Here is a 24,252-nt window from a genome sequence, read left to right as displayed (position 1 = left end):
TGAGGTGTTTTAAATTATGTGGGCGTGGGGCGTTTTAAATTATGTGGTGGTGAGGTGTTTTAAATTACGTGGGGGTGAGGTGTTTTAATTTATGTGGTGGTGAGGTCTTTTAAATTACGTGGGCGTGGGGTGTTTTCAATTATGTTTTGGTGAGGTGTTTTAAATTATGTGGGGGTGAGGTGTTTTCAATTATGTGGTGGTGAGGTGTTTTAAATTACGTGGGGTGAGGTGTTTTAAATTACGTGGGGGTGAGGTGTTTTAAATTAGGTGGTGGTGAGGTGTTTTAAATTATGTGGTTGTGAGGTGTTTTCAATTATGTGGCGTGAGGTGTTTTAAATTATGTGGGGGTGAGGTGTTTTCAATTATGTGGTGGTGAGGTGTTTTAAATTACGTGGGGGTGAGGTGTTTTAAATTAGGTGGGGGTGAGGTGTTTTAAATTATGTGGTGGTGTCGTGTTTTAAATTATGTGGATGTGAGGTGTTTTAAATTATGTGGCGTGAGGTGTTTTAAATTACGTGGGCGTGGGGCGTTTTAAATTATGTGGTGGTGAGGTGTTTTAAATTACGTGGGGGTGAGGTGTTTTAATTTATGTGGTGGTGAGGTCTTTTAAATTACGTGGGCGTGGGGTGTTTTCAATTATGTTTTGGTGAGGTGTTTTAAATTATTTGGGGGTGAGGTGTTTTCAATTATGTGGTGGTGAGGTGTTTTAAATTACGTGGGGGTGAGGTGTTTTAAATTACGTGGTGGTGAGGTGTTTTCAATTATGTGGTGGTGAGGTGTTTTAAATTACTTGGGCGTGGGGTGTTTCAAATCAAACGTGGACAAATTACGTGGCTTGCCATCTGCTTCGAAATCAGCCAACATCACCGCTTTGCACAAAAAAGGTGCAAAAACAGATCCTCGCAACTACAGACCAATCAGCCTTCTCCCAATTATCAGCAAAGTCATGGAATCCATCATTGCTTCGGATATGAAATCTTTCCTCTTCTCCAATGGCTTGATCTCTGATCATCAATTTGGTTTCAGACCAGGCCACTCTACTCTGGACATGCTGCTTCTGCTGTCTCAACAATGGATGGAGATCCTCAATGCCAAACAGGAAATTAGAGCTGTCTCCCTCGACATATCACGTGCCTTCGATACGGTCTGGCACCCCGCTCTGCTCACCAAACTCTCCTCCTTTGGTATCCACGGAAATCTCCACGCATGGCTGGCGGACTTCCTCTCTCGTCATAGTCAACGTGTGGCCCTGAATGGGTTTCTCTCATCTCCTCTTCCTGTTCAGGCTGGAGTTCCCCAAGGCAGTGTTCTGGGCCCTGTGCTTTTTCTGGTCTTCATCAATGATCTCTCTGACTCTCTTGAAAATCCTCTCGATCTCTTTGCTGGTGACTCCACTCTCTGCCGCTCCATTCCTCATCCCTCAGATCGGCAGTCTGCAGCCTCCTCACTCTCTGCAGACCTGGACAAAATCACAGACTGGGCAAACAAGTGGAACATGTCTTTCAATCCTGACAAATCTCACACTCTTACGATGTCTCTCCGAAAAGACCGACTGGACAACCCTCCCATCTACTTTCTGAATAATCCTCTCCAAGAAGTTCTGTCACTCAAGCTTTTGGGTCTCACTATCTGCCATGATCTTTCCTGGGAAAACCACATTTCCAAGCTGGCCTCCAAAGCCAGTCGCCGACTGGGCATCCTCCGTCGTGCGAAGTCCTTCCTTGGCACACCTGAGCTCCTCACCACATACAAGGCTTTCATCCGCAGCTCAATGGAGTACTGCTCTCCCCTCTGGGCTGGTGCTCCTGCCTCACACCTAGCTCGTCTTCACGCTGTTGAAACCAAAGCGCTCAGAATCATTGGAATCTCGCGTGATGACGCTATCTCCGAGGGCCTTTCACTTAATCACCGCAGGCAGGTTGGTGGTCTTTCCGTCTTCTACCGACTCCTCTCCGGCCTTGCTCCCTCAGTTCTCTCTGGGCTCTGTCCCCAAAATATTCCTGCAGGTCGCACAAGATCTGCCTGCAACCCTCTTATGGTTAAACTGTTAAAATCAAGACTCTGCTCACCTTCACTCCTTCATTCCTCTTTTCTCCCACCTCTAGAACAAACTCCCTCACTCTCTTCAATCCCACTCCTCCCTCCAGGTCTTTAAAACGGCTGTTCACCACCATCTCTTATCTTCCCCAATCCAAAACCTTGATCTTTTCTACCCCCGTTAATTTCACCCCAAATCCACTTTTTTGAGGTGACTTTTGACTTCTTTCCTGGAAGTCCTTGGTGTCCTTGCGTTTTATACCTATCCTGCCTCCCCCCAGGCCCTCTCCCTCCAAAAACATCTCCCGATGTCCCTGCTCTCAAATGTTGTGTTTGTGTGCTTCCTCCCCTTCTCTCCCCATCTTGTCAACCGCTCCCCTTTTTATATACTTTGTTTGCTTGTTTGTTTGATTTGTTTCTTTGATAAATGTTAGCTCTTTGACGAGCCTCGACTCTATACAAAAAAGAAAACAAACAAAAAAATAATTCTTTTTGTTTGGCCACAAATTCCTTGCAGTCTGTATTGTGTAACAGTCCACATTTTCTCGTTTTCCCACAATAATTATTGCCTTATGCAAGAATATATATATATATATCTATATATATATATATATATATATATATATATATATATATATATATATATATATACATACATATATATATATATTTATATATATATATTTATATATTTATATATATATATATATATATATATATATATATATATATATATATATATATATATATATATATATATATATATATATATTTCTTGTATATATATATATATATATATACAGTCACGTGAAAAAGTAAGTACACCCCATGTAAAGTTTTGACTTTTTCAACATACAGCTATTTGATCTTCATCTCTACAATATTGATAGATAAAGGTGATATAATATAACAAATATCATTAAACATTTACATTTTGTCATCCATTGGATAATTTAAATAAACATAAATGCAAATTTCGCATGTGGAAAAAGTAAGTACACCCTTGGCTCGAATAGGTGGTATTGCCCCCTTTGGCAGAAACAACCTCAAGTAGGCGTTTCTTATAACTGTCTACCAGTCTCTGACAACGACTGGGAGAAATTTTTGCCCACTCCTCCATGCAGAATTCTTTCAGCTGTGCGATGTTTGAGGGGTTTCTTGCATGCACAGCTCGTTTCAAATCTCCCCACAACATCTCGATGGGATTTAGATCCGGACGTTGACTTGGCCATTCCAGAACCCTCCATTTCTTTCTTTTCAGCCATTCCTTGGTGGATTTACTGGTATGTTTTGGGTCATTGTCATGTTGCAAGGTCCACCTTCAGTTGAGCTTCAACTTTCCGACAGATGGCCTCACATTATCCTCAAGCACCCTCTGGTGCAATGAAGAATTCATCGTGGATTCTATGATGTTGAGCTGCCCAGGCCCTGATGCAGCAAAGCTGCCCCAAACCACAACATTTCCACCACCATGCTTTACAGTTGGTATCAGGTTCTTGTGGTCAAATGCTGTCTTTGGTTTTCGCCAAGCATGTCTTCTGGTACTGTGGCCAAATCGCTCTACCTTTGACTCATCTGTCCAGAGCACATTGTTCCAGAAGTGCTGGTCTTTACCTCAGTGTTCATTGGCAAACTTTAGTCTTGCCCTGATGTTCTTTCTGGACAGCAAATGTTTCCTCCTGGCACAACCTCCCATGTAGATCAAATTTGTGCAGCCTCTTTCTAATGGTAGACTCATGCACTTTGACATCAACAGTGGCAAGAGCTACCTGTAGGTCCCGTGATGACATTCTGGGGTTCTTCGAGACTTCTTTCAGCATCTTGCGGTCTGCTCTTGGGCTGAACTTGCTGTGGCGGCCTGGCCTGAACAAGTTGGCAGTTGTTTGGAATCTTCTCCACTTGTGGATGATCTTCCGGACAGTCGAATGAATGATTTCAAATTGTTTGGAGATCTTTTTAAATCCCTTCCCAGACTCGTTGGCATCTATAACCTTCTTTCTGAAGGCCTCAGAGAGCTCTTTTGATCTAGGCATGGTGACGCCGCACACTTCAACAACAAAGAGCAATCCAAACTAAATGTCTGAGGTTTAAATAAGACAGGTTCCTCCAAGATCCTCTCTAATGATGTTCTAATCATTTGCACCTGAGCTGGTGCACCTGATTCTAATTTTAGGTATTTGAAGTTGTGATAAATGTAGGGGTGTACTTACTTTTTCACATGCGAAATTTGCATTTATGTTTATTTAAATTATACATTGGACTACAAAATGTAAATGTTTCATGATATTTGTTATATTATATCACCTTTATCTGTCAATATTGTTGAAATGAAGATCAAATAGCTGTATGTTGAAATATGTTGAAAAAGTCAAAACTTTACTTGGGGTGTACTTACTTTTTCACGTGACTGTATATGTGTGTGTGTGTGTATGTATGTATGTATGTATATATATATATATATATATATATATATATATATATATATATATATATATATATATATATATATATATATATATATATACATACATACATACATACATACATACATACATACATACATACATACATTGTTACGGATCTCAGAGACGGCACTCCATCGGGAAAAGACTAAAGCGATCGGGGAAGAATGAAACCAAAAGGGTAAGAAATAACAGACATTTATTAATTATTTACAAAACCAAAGAAACCAAAGGAGAAACGAAAGCAATATACAGAAGAAGAAGAAGACACAGAGCAAACCTTAAAACAAGTTATATTATATCCCAGACAACAAACAGGACAGACAACAGACTTACACGACAAGGGAATAGCAGGCAGGAATCACTGGACGAAGGAGAAGGGGTAGGATGGTCCGGGCCGTTGCGCAGCGTCGCAGGTCGCTCCAGTCCATGCTACGGGCTCGAGGCGAACAGCCCACGGCAGCTCCACGTATTCGGTTTCACACGGTAGGGGCTTTGTCAGTTGACGATTGTATTGTCGTCACCGTCACGGACCCACTCGCCGGATCACCTCTCTCTCTCTCTCGTGCCTTCTCACCGACTCGTACCTTTTCCGTCCAACACCTTCGGCACCCTCTCACTCAACTCTCTCAACTTCTCGGTTCGGCTGGATCACTCATCTCACCTAAGCAGTCCCCCGCACCCGCCTCTATAGCTCGTGGCCATATCAAGCCGCGAGCTCCGAGGGCACGCCTACCTGTTGGCTCACCGCGGTGCTGGTTGGCCGGTAAAGGCTTGCTGACTCCACCTCCGATGACGAGCCGACTTGCCACACCCGTGATCTGGCGGCTCCTCCCCCTTCTTCTCGGCCCGACCGCATGGCCAATGTCGGCTGGTGGGGAGTTAGAACACCACTCGCACCGCTTTTGAAGGGAACGAAAGGGACCTATCTTATTTGATTAATGCAACGCAGATTCAACTACTGGGAACAGATCCTTAACTGAAACGCATAATAATGAAATAACTATGAAGAGGGCCTATGGTTCGCTACGTGTTGTTCATGGACTAACTAGGGTGCGATCTTTAACCAGCCAATTGAGGGGGATATTTACAGGGGAAACATTTATAAGTAGTGGGGCAACTTAGCATAACAATTGTGCATTTTGTGAGGAAAGCACCAAATTTGGCACACTAGTAGACTATCCTATTACGAACAGATTTGGATATTGGGCCATCTCAAATTCAGCCCCTGATGGCTGTGGCAGCCATTTTCCAAAATGACACCTTCAGCTTGTTCCGACGAATTGCATCATCAATTGGCTTGGTCCTTTCCACCAGGCATTCTCTGGTGAAAGCCTGGAACTGCTCTTGGCCAATCTTCTTCACATTCCTGACAGTCTCAACTGCAGCAGAACCTGCAATTTCCTTTGTGTCAAGGACAACCAGATCCATGCTCTCTTCCTCAAAGGGGTTTGAGGTTACCAAGCTCTTCTATGACGCTGACAAGGGTGCGGACATCCTTGGCGAAAGAGGTCTGCACACTTGGTGTCTGGTCATGATGACGTGTGTCCTTCGCCTCCCCCAGTGTTGATGGCCATCTTGGAACTCTTCTATGGCCCTGGCAACTTCTGGCCCGGCAATCATCCAACGCCGCAGGGCACTTGGGTTGTCAGTGAGGCCGACTGCTCCACCATCTCCTTTGATGCAGGCGGTATTCTGTTCATGCGCCTGGTCGATTGGGATCGAAGAGAACACCTTCTTCTATCTTCTGTACAGTGAAGTTGCCAGCCCTGAATTCTCTGGCTACATCTGGGTGCTTCATTGGGAGTGCAACCATGTCCCTCAGGTGAACAGGGACCCACCTGGCATAGTGTGTGTGGTCTAAGGCATGGAACCATGGGACCAGTTCCGTCAGGGCATCAAGGTACATCGTGAATGAAGCCTGCCGCAGAGAACGCACATATAGACCAGTACCAACATCTCTAGTTCCAGCACAGTTGCCCAGTACTGAAAGTTGGGAATGTCTTCTCCTCTCTGGTGACACCAGTCTTCGAACTCAGGCAGGTATCCTGCATCACCAGCATATGTCATACAGTGGCGTTCATACGCACGGTGTTGCAGGATGTGCAGTGCCACTGCAGTGATTTGATGAGCTCTTCTTGTGCGGGTGACGTGGGCAGCTCGCAGGAAGGAGTCGGCCGTCCCTGGCGTTGCAATCTCAGCTTGCAAATCTGCAAAATCTGCAAATCTTGCAAAAATCAAATCTCTGAATCTGAGATGGCCCAATATCCAGATCTTTTCATAATATGATAGTCTACTAGTGTGCCAAATTTGGTGCTTTCCTCACAAAATGCACAATTGTTATGCTATATTTAGCTTAGCTGCCGGACTAAAGGGATACATTTACTAAAATTTACTAGTGAAGGTTCTAAAAACCGTAACAATATATATATATATGAATAATATATATATATATATATATATATATATTTGAAACGTTTGCGACTGTACATTCACGATTGATTTTCTGCACATCTTTCCTTTAGAATAGCAGCCTGGTGTTGGCTTAGCGGTTAGGGTGCTGGCTTGGGATCCTGAGTTCGAATCCCGGTCGATTGCTGAATTAACGCCAGGAGGGTTGACTCAACCTGTCATCCTTCCGAGGTCGGCAAATTGAGTACCAGCTTGCTGGGATGAATGATCCCGGTGTGTACCCCGATTTAGATTAGGTACACCGTATCCCTGCGCATGGTAAAAGCCGACTAAGGGTTGGCGTCAGGAAGGGCATCCAGCCATAAAAAACATTGCGTCAAACAGGGAACCATGATTGTGATGGGGCCCGCAAGCCTAATCCCTGCTCTCGCGGGGGGGAAATGGCCTTAAAACGATCATTCTTTCCTTTAGAATAGCCTAAGAGCAATTGGTCCATACATCAGCTTTGTGGCCCATTGAGTACATGTTTCCCATGAGGCAGTGGCCCAACCTCAAAGCGGTGTTTCCGAGATGAGTGTGATTTGTCTGGAATGTTTTTAAAAACGAACTTTTGTGGAATCGTGTAAATGAAAGGATGTTTATAAAATTGAACGAGACTGTGTGTACCGAAGAGGAAACTGTGCAGGGATTGTGCCCTGCTCTTTCTAACTAGCCAAGCTTTTGTGTGTCTCCTGCGGTTGGCGCACATTCTGGTGTTGGGCTTGTTTCCATTTTTGCAGGGCGCTTTGGGGCCCCCTGGTTTCACTGGAGGTGGGGTAAGTTTCGCACGGTTTTCAACTTCTGGGCTACATTTTCCTTTCGACGTTGCCGGTATAAATGTCTGCCAATTTGCAAAATGCTCTTCTACGTTTGTCCAAATTCTGGCTTCTTAGTTGCCAGTCAATTAACATTCGCTGTCCCTGTTTGTCGTGTTTGATTTCCCAAAGAAATTACATTGAGGCTCTTGCATAACTTGATAGCATAAACGGTTCTTTGCAACCTTTTATCCGATTGGCAGGGTTGCTTGACTTGTTTCGGCCAAAATCACCATTTTCCAATTTGAGCTTCCTTCTAAAGAAAAAATTCAGATCAATCTGTTCCTGGGCAGATATGCAGTTGAAAATGTGATGACGACACGACGCCATGATGAAAAGTCCACAAAGTACATAATTTGGCGTGATGCGTTGAGATTTCACAACTCGGTTTGTCGATTTTCGTGGCAGGTTTGAGGGGATACACGGGGAGTCAGTCGAATAACCGTGAAATGGCCTTCTGATACAGGAATTTGTGTTGAAACACCAGCGGGATATTCCCAAGACACTTTTATTGTTGGAATCTTTCCAGGGTTTTCATGATCTGTCTTTGGAATTTGTTCTTTTGCTTGCTTTGACGTTTTGATGCCTTTGGCTTGACAGCGGCAGCATGCGTTTCTGGCAGTTCGACATTTAACCTTTCAGGGTGTTTGACAGCACTGGAATCGGCCATGCATTGAAAGCGATAGATTGCCGCACCATTGCGCGATGGCACAAACGGAGGTTACGTCACGTGGTTTTGTGTCCCTTAGCTCCCACTGCTGCTGGAACTTGAGATGTATTCTCGAGGAAAACTTTAGCAATAGCATAGGTTGTGCTGACTTGCTGCTAGAAAAATCTTGTAAAGTGTTTGACTGATTTTGCTTAAGTTGAGATTTGACTTCATGAGCAAACTAGCTGAGACCACATGCACAGTGGCCATTTTTATCTGAATACCGGTATTTTGTTTTTTTCCATAGGAGAGAGGTGATTTTCCTGGAACTCATCCAGTACGTTACCTTTACCTTTTATTCTTTCTGAAAGCTCTCAGCATGAAATGCAAATGCCCGTAAACTCTTAAACTGCCATGAGATGGGTACCTAGAACCATCGGAGATAGAGCGGGGTATATTTGAAAATTGGCTGGACTGGTAGGCATAGGCCTGGTATGGATGGGTGATTGTTTTTAAGTGTACTGATTGCAATATCTGTGTGAGGGTCTAATCAAGAAGTCAATGTACTGTCGGCCTTTGATCATTCCTATAATCCCTTACTTAACTTGCAAAGCCTTTGCCTTCACTGGTCTTGAAGGTTCTTCAAAATTTCCCAAGTGTGCATGCTTCCATATTCACTGACACAACGTACAAAGACATTAAAACTTGGAAAGGTTCAGCACAGAGGACATTATTGTTACCAGAAGAAAGGAAAAATGTAGCAACTTCTTGCAAGTGAGATGGGGGTGGTTGGGGGTAGAAATCACTCAAGCATTTATGTGAAATGTTTAAATTCTCTGGAGTCATACAAGTAACGGCATACCGTGTTTTCTGGGCCGCTCTGTTGCAGAGACAACACATTAAAGGCCCACCAGCTATTCCCGCCCTGCCTGAGGAAGGGGTAAGCGCCTCAGATGGAAATCGCCAAATAATCCCAGGTTACCATTATACAGAATGACTGCGGCCTGTCGTGCTCCTGAGCGTAACCCCACGTGACGTGATGAGCTGCAAGATTGTAGATTAGTGCAACTCTAGACGTTCCCTGAAAGGCAATTTTTCTTCCCTGCATTCTGAAGACAGAATCACGTTTCACATCTTAAAGGCCCTCTAGCCTAAAGTTATTGAAGACAGCTTTGTTCCATCTCAACTCATTGCTCATATATGGCAGTTTCTGTGGTCACTGGGGCCAAACAAATTATTTTGGGGGAAACTGGAAGGCATGCCAATTATTTTGCACAAGAGGAGCTGTTACCTTAGTTACTTCTGGTTTGAGGTTGAATGTTACCTCAAGTTCATATGTTACCTGAGAGGCAACAGATACCTGACTTGTTGCTTTGTTGTGTGATTTCAGGCATCTTTTGCATCCGACGGCTTCACAGGTCTTGCGTCGATGACACCCACAGCACCGCAAAGGGTAGGGTAGCGTAAAGACCTGATCGATTTCTGCAATTTCATGATCAGCCAAACAATGTAACTGAGCAACAATACACCCAATCTCATACCTTTATGCACTCAGGTGAACAAAGACACAAAGTAAACCAGCTGACTTGTGATACTTTTTTTTTGTTCGAACAGAAATCTCTTCTTCTGAGTCAGATTATGTCTCTCTCTCCCAAGTGATGAGAGAAAAATGTGAACTTTCATAACTCCTGAATAGATTAGTGTGAAAGGTTTACTTTCTTAGCAAGGGCCCCATTACACACCTGCTTTCCTTGAGCCCCAATACACGCTTTCCTTGGAGCGTCGTTAGACCCTGCCTCCATTGCTGGTGTATAACGTTTCGACGTGATTTCTCAGTCGCTTTCAACAATATCGTGAAATGCACCGATTTGATTGGCAAGCATTTTGACCTTGATAGCATGTAGCGATTGAAGCCATTTCCTGGAAAGATTCTGAATTTATTGTGGGTGAAGTATCAATATTGAAGCCTGTTGTTGGGCAGTGTGCAGGATGTCTGACATTGTCATATAGAATCCTATTTGTTTGGATGACCGTTTGCTTTGAAGCGCCGTAGCTGGATTTGTGAATGTTTCATCCATCGTTGGCGAAATCCATTTTTCTACTTCTTCTTCTTTCAAATGCAGCATGTGCATATTGGTAGCATCACCTCCTGGGCAATGTGGCAGTGTCATTGATGCAATGCCCCATGTATGTAAGAGCAGTAATTTGAAATTTGCTTCAGGGTGCTGGCGTTGGCTTTCCCTACTTTCGCAAAGGACAACGTGGGATCTTTAATGTGCACTAACTAATACCGGCAGATGGAACTCCCAGTTTAATGTCCAATTGGTCAGGTCAGTCTATTTGGGACTGACACTGACTGGTAACATGTAACCCAGTGCTACCTGCCGTATGGTCGGGTTGTCGGAGACTAAACCGACACCCCTCACTGGCTTTGCTAGCGGGGAAGATGACTGTGACACCTGCCAGGACCAAAAACAACACCTGGTAAAGGGATGAGTTCCCGTAGGGAGACAACGGCCATCCAGTAAGGAGATGGTGTCTCCTAAAAATAGCCATCCGGTTTGGACCTGTTGAAGTCACACCAAATACTTTAAAATGTATTTACTGCTTCCTTGCTTGGAAAGGATAGAGCACAGACAATCCACAATGGTTGGCATCCTTGGGGAGGAGGAAATTCCTCCTGAGCAAATGCCCTGCTGAGTGCGGTGACAAAAGTGGCGCCATTGTTATGACGTCACTGCCACCCAGAGTATCTCGGGAAGTGACGGTAGTGACGGCACTTCCTCCAAGCTCAGTGGCTGTGTTAAGTGTTTGTCGTGTGTGTGTGTGTGTGTGTGTGTGTGTGTGTGTGTGTGTGTGTGTGTGTGTGTGTGTGTGTGTGTGTGTGTGTGTGTGTGTGTGAGAGAGAGAGCTCTATTATGAGCTTTAGCCCAAGTATAAAAAACCAAAAACTGAGTGATGTCACTCACATTGATGCCTATGGCCCTTTCTGTGAAGCACCAGGATGACAGTTTGTACCTGAATCGATATTGAAATCCAGGCTAGACAACTCAAGCATGAGTGTGCATACCTCTGGGCTGTCCTGCCAGCCATACGGAATAGTTAATTTTAGGAGCTATTCCATTTCAGTGCAATCTCCTCTTTTTGTAGGCGAAGATACCCTATGATTTACCACGATAGCATGAATAACATGGTTGCCTTGGTGCCATCTGTTGAAGGACATCAAGCAAGGTTTTCTGATGATTTTAAAAGAATGCCAACCTTTACAGCCATTATAAGCATTCCTTTGCATTTTTATGCGAGCCCTACCTGCAATACTTTTGAAGGTCTTGTGATTGCTTTACGGCATGCAATTTTTCCACATTCATCTTTTCCCGCAAAGTATCTGCAGCAAAGGAATATGCAATGGCAAAGGTCTGATTTTGCACCTCAAAGGATGTAAATGGATTGAAAACCTCAAAGCAATCAAACTTGCTATGAAGGTATCAGACCTTTAAATATCGTCAAAATGATTTTTCTATGGAAAGCAAATGGAGGAATGGACAGGCCCAGAACCACACACAAGTCCTTCCTCTCCCCTCCAAAACAAAGCAAAACATCCCACCAGAAGTGAATGATAACGAAGCCATTAAAGGTTACTATAGGGTCGGTGGTGGCACTATCCCGGATCAACTGGTATAAACCAGCCGACCATTGTTGGTTTAAATTTAGATTTCTTTCTCCTAGGTAGGGGTCTTCACCATGGCTATCGAGGCCCACTTCGCCGTTGCTCTCTGGTTTAAATGAGCCAGAAGATCGCCCTTCACAAGTCCGCCATTTTTTTGCAACAGGGCCTCATGAAAAGCCGATCAGTGGGAGTTGGGGCTAGAAGAGGCGATTTGAGACACAGACGATAAGAGGCAATTTTGTACTGTTTGATGTTCATCCCGCAACCCCACTCTCGTCATTCATTGCCCGATGAACCCCATAAATGTTTTTTTGGTTATTGGTTTTTAGTGAAAGCCTTTGACTATCTTAGGCAAATTTTTTTTTTTTGTCAAGATTCGTTTTTACTCCACCTGAGGACTGACATCTCTATTTTAATGGATTTGTACTAAGCTCTCCAAGCTGCTCTAATCCTCATCGACTCTACTGTCTGCACTGCAGTCCCATTTCACCAAATCCAGGTCTGAGAGTTTTAATTCCACATACAGCGCAGATTCCCTCAATGATTTATTCTTTGTCCAGATCCTTCTGCTTCATCATATGAGTAGCAGGTCCAACACAGTGAACGTTTAAGAATTTTTGGCCTTGTATGCCTGAATAATTGATTGCAATGTATAGTTGTCCCTCCCCAACCCCCTGCCCCCTCTCCCACGCAGCAGGAGATGGGGTTTTGCAATTGTGTGTGTGTGTGTGTGTGTGTGTGTGTGTGTGTGTGTGTGTGTGCGTGCGTGCGTGCGTGCGTGCGTGCGTGCGTGTGTGCGTGCGCGCGCGCTTTTGTCATCAAATTTTCAACAAACAAAAAACATAAAAATTTTATCAAAATGTGAAAGGGCAAAGTCATTGTGACGATACATAGCTCTTATTACCCTCATCGCAGCGCGTCAAGCACGAGACGCCCCATTTTTTTAACCCTTCTGTATTCTTTATTTACTAGCGATCTTGTTCCAAGTATGTGACCCATACTTTTATTTGGAATGTGTAAAAGCAACTGACAGCTGCCTCAATCGCTCCTGAAAATAAAACAGATAACCTGGATTACATGAATGAAGCAAAAATAAGCCTACTTCTTATAATTGAAAAAAACTTCACTGTATTGGAAAACGTGTGGGAAGGAACACTGCACTGTAAAGGGAGGATCATGTAATACCCTCTTCCACCTGGAGGTGGCGCTACACGATACACATTTACATAGAGAATTTGTAATCACACACCACCTCCCCTCCCCTTTGCTTCCCCCATAACCATCTGCAAAGATAAAAGCACCCCTATACACTAATTGGGGTCATGCTGATCCTAAGTAGCAAGCCTGGTTTTGCAATTTGAGATGCTTTCTACAGACTTGGCATTTAATATGGAATATATTTTTTTCTTGACTTGGGTTTACCTTCTTAACTCAGTATATCAATCAGGTGAGTTTCTTTTACACTTTGGTGATTTATTTGTTAAAAGAACCATGTCACTGATTGTCTGTCGCAGCAAGAAGTCAACAACAGGATTATATCACAGGTGGCGTGGCAAAATGTACGGACAGGTGCATTTGATGATTGGCTTCACAGTCGGTTATACAAGGGTTATTGCGTTCTGTATTAGTGGAAAACAACTGCTGCATGTCTCCAAAAGTTATTGCCGCTTCCTCTGGAGATGGTCCGTCAACTCGACAATGTTGTTTGTCATGGAGTGGTGACTTTACGAAATTACGGCATGAAGCGGCGTGCTATTGCTCGGCAGTATGGCATCACTCAAGGTCAGGTGTCAAAGATCCTGAAACGAAATGCTCAGAGGGGTGTCCCTACTCCAATACCGAGGCCAGGACGTCCCCGCAGAACCACAAGGAGGGATGATTGCCAGCTGCACCGGTTAGTCCGCAATGGCCGTACCAAGTCAGCTAATCGGCTTAGGGCTGAGTGGCAGCAACTGACAAATGTGCCTGTATCCAGAAGGCTAGTCAACCAACGACTGGTTCAAGCAGGCTATCGTGCCAGGCGTCCCCTGAGAAAGCCACGCCTGACCAGACAACACCGCCAGCGCCGATTGCAGTGGGCCAGAGAGCACCGTCAATGGCAGCCAGGACACTGGAATCACGTGATCTTCAGTGACGAGTCTAGATTTCTGGTCTATCATCAAGATGGCCGTGTCCGAGTGCGCAGACAAGTGCATGAAGCCTCCAACAAAGATTGTATAGTGCCAAGAGTCCAAGCTGGAGGTGGTGGGGTGACCGTTTGGGCTGCTTTTCATGCAGGGGGCAAAACTGACCTGGTTGTTATGAATGGAAACCTGAACCAGTTCAAGTACAGGGCCATTCTGGAAGAAACATTGTTTCCATTTGCTCGTGCATACTTTCGAGGAAACTTTGTCTTCCAAGATGACAATGCACGGCCTCATCGTGCTCGCATGATCCAACACTTTCTTGCTGACCGTGGTGTAGAGCATATGGAGTGGCCTGCCATGTCCCCGGATATGAATCCGATAGAGAACTTGTGGGCAGAATTAACGCATCAAATCGACTACTTGGACCAGCAGCTGACCTCTGTGCGTGAATTGCAGCAGGCTATTGTCACTGCATGGCAAGCGATTCCTGTCCAAACCTTGGCAAATCTCGTGAACAGCATGCCTCAATGTGTACGTGCTCTCCTGAATGCTCGTGGGGGTTACACGAAGTACTGAACTGTTATTTTACTGTCCGTAATCCCAGTCGTAATTTAACTTTTGTTTTTGTTAAAAATAAATTTGGCTAATGTGCAAAATAAAGAGATACTTCTGGAAAACGTACAGAAGTTTAACACAGTACTGTCCATGAATTGAGTTCGATATCAGTTTACATCACTTTCAAGGATCAATTTATTTGTTTCGAAATGTCAAATGTGGTTTTTGTTTTTTTTAAAGGTCACATTAACAAAATCTAGAATAATTTCAACATTATTCCAATGAACTTTTGGTTCTAAGACATCTTGAAAAGTAAGTTCACCCCCACAAAAAAAATATTCCATATTAAATGCCAAGTCTGTAGTTAGCCCGTACGCTGCGCAGCAGGAGATGGTGTTTTGCAATCACTTGTGTGTGTGTGTGTGTGTGTGTGTGTGTGTGTGTGTGTGTGTGTGTGTGTGTGTGTGTGTGTGTGTGTGTGTGTGTGTGTGTGTGTGTGTGCGTGCGTGCGTGCGTGCGTGCGTGCGTGCGCCCAGGCCATAACCTTTTCCCATTTGAGCTATTGTCATCAAATTTTCAGAAAAGCTTTACTATGAGAATATGGAAAAGGCAAATTAATAATTTTGTCAAAGGGTCAAAGGTCAGTGTCACCTAAAAGCATCAATTTTCATCCAATTGACCTGAAATTTCAATTTACCATTTGAGTTTTGTCATCAAATTTTCAACAAAGCTTTATTGTAACATGGAGAAGATATATTAATAATTTTGTCAAAAGGTCAAAGGTCAGCATCACATAAAATCGTCAATTTTCATCTGATTGACCAGAAATTTTAAGAATTTGCATATTGGGTCAATGAATTGGTTACCCAATGAAAAGATAGAAGCTGATTGTTTTGTTTTTTTACATCAAAAGGTCAAAGGTAAAGGTTGTGTAAATTTGCCAATTTTCACCTGATTGACCTGAAATTTTAAGAATTTGCATATTGAGTCACTGAATTGGATCACCAATCAAAAGTTAGAAGCCGAATGTTTTTATAGATCAAAAGGTCAAATGTCAATGGTTGCATAAAATCACCAATTTTCACCGGATTGACCTGAAATTTAAATAATTTGTATATCAGGACACTGAATTGGTTTACTAATCAAAAGGTAGGAGTCAATTGTTTGTTTGTTTTTAGATCAAAAGGTCAAGATGACATAACATCGTCAGTTTTCATCCAATTGATCTGAAATTTTAAGAATTTGCATAATAGTGCACAGAATTGGTTCACCAATCAAAAGCTACAAACTGATTTTTTTTTGATCTAAAGCTAAAATGTCAAGGCTCCATCAAATCAATTTTCATTTTGTATTTTTTTTTAAACTGTTTTCGTTATTTTGAGCACACGGGAAGAAGAAGAAGAAGAAGAAGAAGAAGAAGATGTCTGTATACAAACGGAAGCGGATGGGGTTTACATTTTCAGATGCTTTCTAGTTTAACATTGTTGCCCGGTTTATAGTAATGTGCAGTTGTGAATGCAATAATTAAACGTGTACATTTTTTTTTAATGGCCTTTTTTATTTCCTCCGCTACCGAAGGGGGATGAAGGTTATGTTTTCACCCCTGTCTGTCTGTCTGTTTGTTTGTCTGTCTGTCTGTTTGTCTGTCTGTCTGTTTGTCTGTTTGTTTGCCTGTCTGTTTGTTTGCCTGTTTGTTTGCCTGTCTGTTTGTTTGTCTGTCTGTTTGTGAACAAGATATCTCAAAAGGTTTTGGACGGATTCGGACAAAATTTGGCAGAGAGGTAGCGTATTTGACAAGGATGAAATGATTTAGATTTTGGTGAAGATTCGGGTCCGGCTAGCATAATTTTAAAATGATTCTTCACCATTGGGAGATCGGGCCAAAAACCGACATTATAGCAGGATATCTCAAAAAGTTGTGGACGTATTTGGACGAAACTTGGTGGACCGGTTGGGTGTTTGACAAGGACTAATCGATTCAATTTCGGTGATGATCTGCATATGGATTCGGATACTAGAATTATTTAATTTTAAAGTGATTCTTCAGCATTGAGAGATCGGGTTGAAAAGCGATATATACCATGATATTTTAAAAAGTTATGGACGAGTTATGACTAAACTTGGTGGACGAGTTGGTTTGGTGACAAGGACAAGCCGATTAGATTTTGGTTCAGGTCCGAATCCAGATCCGGCCTATCAGTGGGATAGAAACCATAAATTGTTCAGCCTGGCGGAGGTATGTGCTCTACCGAGTGCCATTCTAGTTCCACATTGAAGTTGTGTTATTCCTCCTAGCTTATCCACGGTGTGCAATATTGTTTCCTAACCGGCAACTTCTTTCTGAAATGTAGGTACTTTGCATATCTGGATTTGATAAAGAAGGCATATTGTGAATTAATGTGCAAAAGGGTAATTTACTGGTATGTATGGCCTGGACTCGTTTTTCATGTTGTGCAATAGCCACACGAGATGCAAAAAAGCTCTTTTCGACTTGGAGTACCATGCCAACATTGTGAATTAGCATAGCGTCTGTTATTTTTTAATTGTGAAAATATTTGGCCTCTTAATTACATCCACATGGGATTAGACTCTTATTTTAATCATACTTTCTATTAGTGACCAAGGCTGACAGAGTAGCTTTTACAGTATTATTGTGAATACTAAGAATTTCATCTCGATGTTTACCTGGGCCTTGCGAAAGAGAGGATTCAATTCAATGGCAATGAAGATCAAATGCAGCAGGTGAAAGGATATTAAAAACAAAACAATTGAATAGATGGAGGGCATTCCTCCGCTTAGCGGAACAGTTCATGTCTTGTATCCACTGATAGGCCAGATCTGGATCCGCATCTGAACCAAAATCGAATCGCCTTGTTTTTGTCACCTAATCACCTCGTCCACCTCGTGTTTTCATAATCCGTCAACGTTTTGAAATATCACGTCTTATATCGTTTTTGGCTTAATCTTTCAATGGTGGACAATTACTTAAGAAATGTAAAAATTCGAGTATCCGAAATCGGCTTGTTGGATCTCCACCAAAATCGAATCCATTCTTCCTTGTCACACACCAAACCTGGCCACCAAATTTCGTCTGAATCCATGCATGACCTTTTGCGATATCTCACTCACAGACGAACAGACAGACAGACAGACAGACAGACAGGAGTGAAAACATAACCTCCGTCCATCATCGGTGGTGGAGGTAATTAAATCTAAAGCTAACTACGGACTCAAAACCTGGGTAAATAAATTCACCATGGAAGAGCTGCTCAAAAAGAGCAGTTTTTTGGATGTAACACCAACATGCGGGAAGCGGAGAGAAAGAAGAGGCAAAAATGACGACAAACGACGTCGGCAAGGAAAGCGAAGTTGCAAATAGAGAGGAGGGAAGAATTTGGAGGAAGAGAAGATGTCGCCAACCATGATAGAAAACATTGTGCGATGGTGGTGGAAAGCTCAGAGACTGGGTATGAAGAGCAATAGAAGACTTTCTCAGAGAAGCAGTTCCACAGACAAGAGAATAAAGGAGTTGAAGTCTGCTGAAAAATTGGTCTAATCGAGGGTAAAAATAGGAATGGGCTCCCACTGAGTGTGTGTGGCACTGCGGGGTGAGTGAGCACCTGAGGGCAGACAGGATGGGAGGAGTGCAAATGAAACCTGGCTGAAGCAAGCGGCATCGAGGATTTGGATCAGAAGCTCCTGGAAACTTATTTTTACTGGAGAATCATCCTGTTACTTTCGGATTGTAGATAATGAGCTCACAGGTGAGGTGATGCGCCTGCCATTCCTTTTATGTCCGCACAAGATGTCAATCTGTTCTTCATGGTTCATTGTGGATGTCCAGGGGGCATCTTTGAAATAGAGTTGAAATGCTACCATTAGGAAATATATATATACGAGTATATATACTGTATATAGAAACCATCCAAATGCCCCTCTTTCAAAATCATAATGGAAAACCATGAAGCTTTAAACGTTTATGATCAAGAAACGTTGGCACTTATCTGCCAAAGCCTTACTATGCAATAATATGGGCCACAGATTCCAGATCTCTGGCAATCCCTCACCAAGCGGCCTATAAACACTATTTTAGGTAAACATATAAATACGTCGTGAGATCTCATCCATCATGGCAAGGTGATGATGTTACGCTGGTTACCTGCCTCGTGACGCATCATTTAAACATAATAAGGCAACTTAACTGTGAACTTAACCCACTTATTTTCACCTGCGGAAGTATTTCCAAATTGATTATGGCTCGCCAATTTCAGAAGCCGCTGCAGATGTTTTGCTCGACAAGGACAGCAGTAGAAGACCGACAAGTCAACGCAGTTTATGGGATACTTGAACCTGGGATCGCTACCTCAAGAGCTCTATGACATGTGTGAGCTGGCAACACTAACCAGACCAACCTGAGCCCACGTACTCCCCTTGCATACTGTCATTTTATGGGACTGAGCAATATGCCACCACAGCTGTCGGGTATTGGAAAACCCAATGTATTTTCGGCACGTTTTGTCCATAAGAATTAGCCATGGTAGTTTTATTGTCGGACAGGATTATTCCGCTCATTTGGGCACAGAACAAACACTATTTTTAAGGCAAGATATCTAGTACGAACCTATATAAATGCAGTATCGGTGATTTTCCTTCTGTTAGTCTCATGTTTCCCATCCGTCTTCCTTTCTTTCTGGGGTTTGTTTCTCTTCTTCAGTTTCTACGTTTAGTCCCGCTTGGTGTATTTTGATCTCGGTGATATTTTCTGACAGCATGAGTAAAATGGCGCTGCGGTTTGGTGTCGGCCGCAGGCTCTTCCATTGCTCTCAGATTCGACGTGTGTCAAGGTTTTGACCAATGAGGCAGAGCTGGTAGCGTTCACCCCCGTGTCTCTGTGACAGCTGAAGATCTTCCGGGCATTTCGGTTGTGCGAGATTGAGACCCATGGGATCTCCAGGATTTGGAGTAATTATGAATTCACTTAGGACAGACTTTGCCAACTTTCATTTGCAAAAGTTGTTTCCCCGGCAGCAGTCTCCGCTGTCTCGCGATCGAGTTGTCAAATGATGAAACAAAATTTTAAATCTTTTTTTCCTGACTAGTTGCTGACACCGATTAAATTGTCTCGAGTGCCATTGTTGTTATGACCATATTGCAACTTTTTAAACTTCCTGGCAGTGGGAGGTGGGTGTTTTGTTGATTTAGGGTGCCAGAAATATGTCTGGTGGTTTGCTATCCCCATCCCTGTGGTAGTCGGCGGAGAAATGTGGACTTTTGCCAGGGTACAGACATGTAATGATTCCGTCCTGTGTACGGATTTGAATTTAAATCTTGAAATGAGGATGAGTAGAATGGATAACTGACATTCTCTCACAAAGACACCACTTTCGATGATGCCCTGCCTGTGAAGCACCATGGTGGGAGAAGGGGAGTGGATGGTGGTGGTGGTTGTGTAAATTAATAAAAAGCTAATTTGAAGACAGAAAAGGAAAGGGTGAAAGAGTTGTGGGGAAGAGAGAAAAGAGAGGAAGTTCAGAGGAGAAAGGAGTAAATGCGGTTGTACGAGGCGTTTGATTTGTGGTGGGACAGGGGAGAGGTTTCCAGTTAAATCAATGGATGAAATTGACCGGATGTTGATTGAGCTATGCCAACTGCTGTGGAAAGCAAGGAGAAGCTGACGTTTCAGACATTACCCCTTCGTCAGATCAAAAAGGAAAGGGTTAACACCCAAAATGTCAGCCATTGTTGCTTGGCACAATGATTGGCATACCTCGATCGACATTCTGTTAATTCCATCTGTTAGTCTACCTGTCCACCGACAAAGAAGGGCATGCCTTCACGAGTAAGCTAGGCCATAGTTTTTAATTGGACATTTTTTTTAGAGATTCCTTGGACAAGATGTTCCACTAATCCTGAGCATTTGAAGCAATTTTTGTTGCTTCCCATTTGAAATCCAGATGAATGATTTGTGTGCATTTCCTTCTCGTAATCCTTTGATTTTGGTGTTTCAGTACAGTTTTGATCATGACCACATTCTATTGAACGTCCAGCAGAGAAAAAGACTTTGATTCCCGAGGGACAGAGAAAGGGAAGTTTCAACTTTGTAGCTTTTGCTGCAAACTACATCAGTGCCAGTCAGTGTTTACAAAACACAATTATCTGTTTGACCTTGCGGGACTGACAAAATGCAGTTTACCGAAAGCCAAAATCAAAATGAAGGAATGACGCTTAAGCGGATGACAGAGTAGCAGGACTGGCTTGGACGATATTCCCATTTACATTCATATGTCTTGTATACTGACTAACTCAAAACCTCACCTAGGCACCTGAGTGGATGATGCTGTGTCTGTTTGTGGCGTTGGTTGTTACCTGTTATCTCCAAAACTGGATTCCAGAAGGTGGAACGGAGCCCTCCCATGTCTCAAAGTATCCACCATGTGTGTTAGTTCGTTAGTTAAAAACAGTAGAAGAGTTGAATAACTTTCCGAAACTCATATTGATCACCAGACTGATGTAAAGTGGTGCAAAAATTGCCTTCCACTTGCCAAGATCCAGAGGCATTATCCTCCCAACTTTTTATTCCATGGATGTTTACTCCAGCACTGGGTTATTGTTGAAGGTACACTACATGACCAAAAGTATGTGGACACCCGAACATCAAACATCTCATTCAAAAATCATGGGCATTAGTATAGAGTTGGTCACCCCTCTGCTGCGATAACAGCCTCCACTCTTCTGGGAACGCTTTCCACGAGATGTTGGAACTTTGCTGCGGGGATTTGCTTCCATTCAGCCACAAGAGCATGAGTGAGGTTGGGCACTGATTTTGGGCGATTAGGCCTGGCTCGCAGTCAGCATTCCAATTCATCCCAAAGGTATTCGATCTCAACCCCATCAGGGCTCAGTGCAGGCCAGTCAAGTTCTTCCACACCGATCTCGACAAACCATTTATGTATGAACCTCGCTTTGTGCACGGGGGCATTCTCATGCTGCAACAGGAAAGGGCCTTCTTCAAACTTTTGCCATGAAGTTGGAAGCACACAATCGTCTTGAATGTCATTGCATGCTGTAGCGTTAAGATTTCCCTTCAATGGAACTAAGGGGCCTAGTCCGAACCATGAAAAACAGCCCCAGACCATTATTCCTCCTCCACCAAACTTTATAGTTGGCACTAAGCATTCGGGCAGGTAGCGTTCTCCTGGCATCCGCCAAACCCAGATTCGTCCGTCAGACCCGCCAGATGGTGAAGCGTGATTCATCACTCAAGAGAACGTGTTTCCACTGTTCCAGAGTCCAATGGCGGCGAGCTTTACACCACTCCAGCCGATGCTTGGCATTCTGCATGGTGATCTTTGGCTTCTGTGCAGTTGTTTTGCTGACGTTGCTTCCAGAGGCAGTTTGGAACTCGGCCGTGAGTGTTGCAACCGAGGACAGACAATTTTTACACGCTATGTGCTTCAGCACTCGGCAGTCCCGTTCTGTGAGCTTGTGTGGCTTACTACTTCGTGGCTGAGCTGTTGTTGCTCCTCGACATGAAATTCACAATAGCAGCACTTACAGTTGACCGGAGCAGCTCTAGCAGGGCAGAAATTTGACAAACTGACTTGTTGGAAAGGTGGCATCCTATGACGTTGCCACGTTGAAAGTCACTGAGCTCTTCAGTGCGGCCCATTCTACTGCCAATGTTTGTCTATGGAGATTGCATGGCTGTGTGCTTGATTATATATACCTGCCAGCAATGGGTGTGGCTGAAATAGCCGAATCCACTAATTATAAGGGGTGTCCGCATACTTTTGGTCATGTAGTGTATCACAGCGATTGGTTTCCTGCTTTTCATGCTGGGCGGCTGCAGCTTTGCTTTTGAAAATAGACTCCATTGAAAGGCTGACAACTACCATTCATAGGAGGCCAGTCAACCCCACTGAATCCAGTATTCAGGGTCTGGGAGGCTTTGTAAAAATTGAATCAAATCTTTTCACAAAAGAGCAAAATAATAAAAACTCTTATTGGATTACACAATTTGCTCATTGGGACGAACGTAAACACAATGAACATGCATTGCTTATCAGGAAGTGTTTCCTCGTCTCCTGATTTCTCCACTGTTGAATACAAACAGCTATCAGTAATTGTGCCTCGTTGACTAATGAAACAATATGTCCCAGTGGAAACACAGATTTTGGTGAAACACTGTGAGTTGGATTGATGAATACTGGATCCATGGGCCTATGCAGGGGGTTGACAGCATGTTTTGGCCTCCGCACAAAATGGACTTCTTGTGTTGAGCTGACAATGAGAACCTACCCAAAAATCACTTGGTTGCATAGAATGACCATAAGTCTTATCTGATATACATCTTGCACTCCCCTTTCCACTGTCTGTGGCACAGGGACGTCGAGGAGATCCTGGTTTGACCGGAGATCGAGGGCCGATTGGTCCACAGGTACGAAATATGCAACAGCTGTGTGATCTTGCTCTTGTCTGGAGATTATATGACTCTGTCCATACATAACTTCACATTTCTAATAAGATTTAATGATGCATGGTCGAGTCGGATGCATTTAATGATGCATCGGTCGGTTGTTGCAGTACCACCTGCTTTGTCGGGTTGTCGGCGACTAAACCGACACCCCTCACTGGCTTTGCTGACTGTGCCACCCTGCCAGGACCAAAAACAACACCTGGCAAAGGGTGGATGAGCTCCCGTAGGGAGCCAACGGCCACCCAGTAAGGAGATCGTGTCTCCTAAAAGACACCCATCCGGATTGGACTGATTCAAGTCACAACAAAGACTTTAAAAAGATACGTGCTGCTACCTTGCTTGAAAAGGACAGACCATGGACAATCCCCATCAGTTGGCATCCATGGGGATTGGGGAGGAGGAAATTCCTTTTGAGGAAATACCCCTCTGAGTATGGCGAGAAAAGCAGCACCATTGTTATGACGTCACTGGTACCCAGAGTATCCCAGGAAGTGATGGTAGTGATGGCACTTCCCACAAGCTCAGTGGCTCAGTTAAGTGTTTGTCGTGTGTGTGTGTGCATGCGTGCTCTATTACTAGCCTTTGCCCAAGTATTAAAAACATTTTTTTATGATTAATTCCATCATTTCCATGGGAGTGTATATATGAATGAATGAATTACCCTTTAGAATTACCCTTTGGAACGCATTAGAATTACCGAAGACCCAAAATACCCCGAAGACCCTCAAGACCCCAAAGACCAACGTTCACTTACCAACAAATTAATTTACCAATGAATTTGCTTCCAAACGGAACCTAAAACTCCTTACGGTAAGGATGAATTTTCCCAGGCAGTGCATAATCTAAGTGTCGCTGGTTTGCACACATGTCAAAAAAATTTTTTACAACCACAAGATATTCCACGCAACAAATAATTTCATTATCATCTATTTAAATCACTGAGAAAACTTGATTCTATCAGAAATGAATGATTTCTCCGACAAACGGAACTAGAATCCCAAAATACGAGGAGTA

At 43.4% G+C, this 24,252-nt stretch overlaps 1 protein-coding gene across 9 annotated transcripts in view; it reads left to right on the top strand.

Annotated features, from left to right (window-relative positions):
- The window catches only part of LOC137439043 (uncharacterized), a 330,944-nt gene that overhangs the window by 148,365 nt on the left and 158,327 nt on the right, over positions 1 to 24,252 (top strand). For 4 of the 9 annotated variants that reach the window (XR_010986846.2, XM_068134655.2, XM_068134652.2 and 1 more), the window contains 5 exons: positions 7,691 to 7,726; positions 8,722 to 8,751; positions 9,304 to 9,354; positions 9,805 to 9,867; positions 23,146 to 23,199. Coding sequence is in view for 8 of the 9 variants with exons in the window: in XM_068134655.2 (XP_067990756.2) it covers positions 7,691 to 7,726; positions 8,722 to 8,751; positions 9,304 to 9,354; positions 9,805 to 9,867; positions 23,146 to 23,199 (234 nt within the window). In the remaining variant the exon portion in view is untranslated. The remainder of the gene's footprint in view (positions 1 to 7,690; positions 7,727 to 8,721; positions 8,752 to 9,303; positions 9,355 to 9,804; positions 9,868 to 23,145; positions 23,200 to 24,252) is intronic. The other 5 variants (XM_068134658.2, XM_068134657.2, XM_068134660.2 and 2 more) reach the window with 3 other exon arrangements.

The sequence above is a fragment of the Myxine glutinosa genome, chromosome 13 (genome assembly GCF_964187855.1).
Source record: "Myxine glutinosa chromosome 13, kmMyxGlut1.1, whole genome shotgun sequence".
In the NCBI taxonomy this organism is placed as follows: Eukaryota; Metazoa; Chordata; class Myxini; order Myxiniformes; family Myxinidae; genus Myxine; species Myxine glutinosa.
This window is presented reverse-complemented; position numbering and strand designations above follow the sequence as displayed.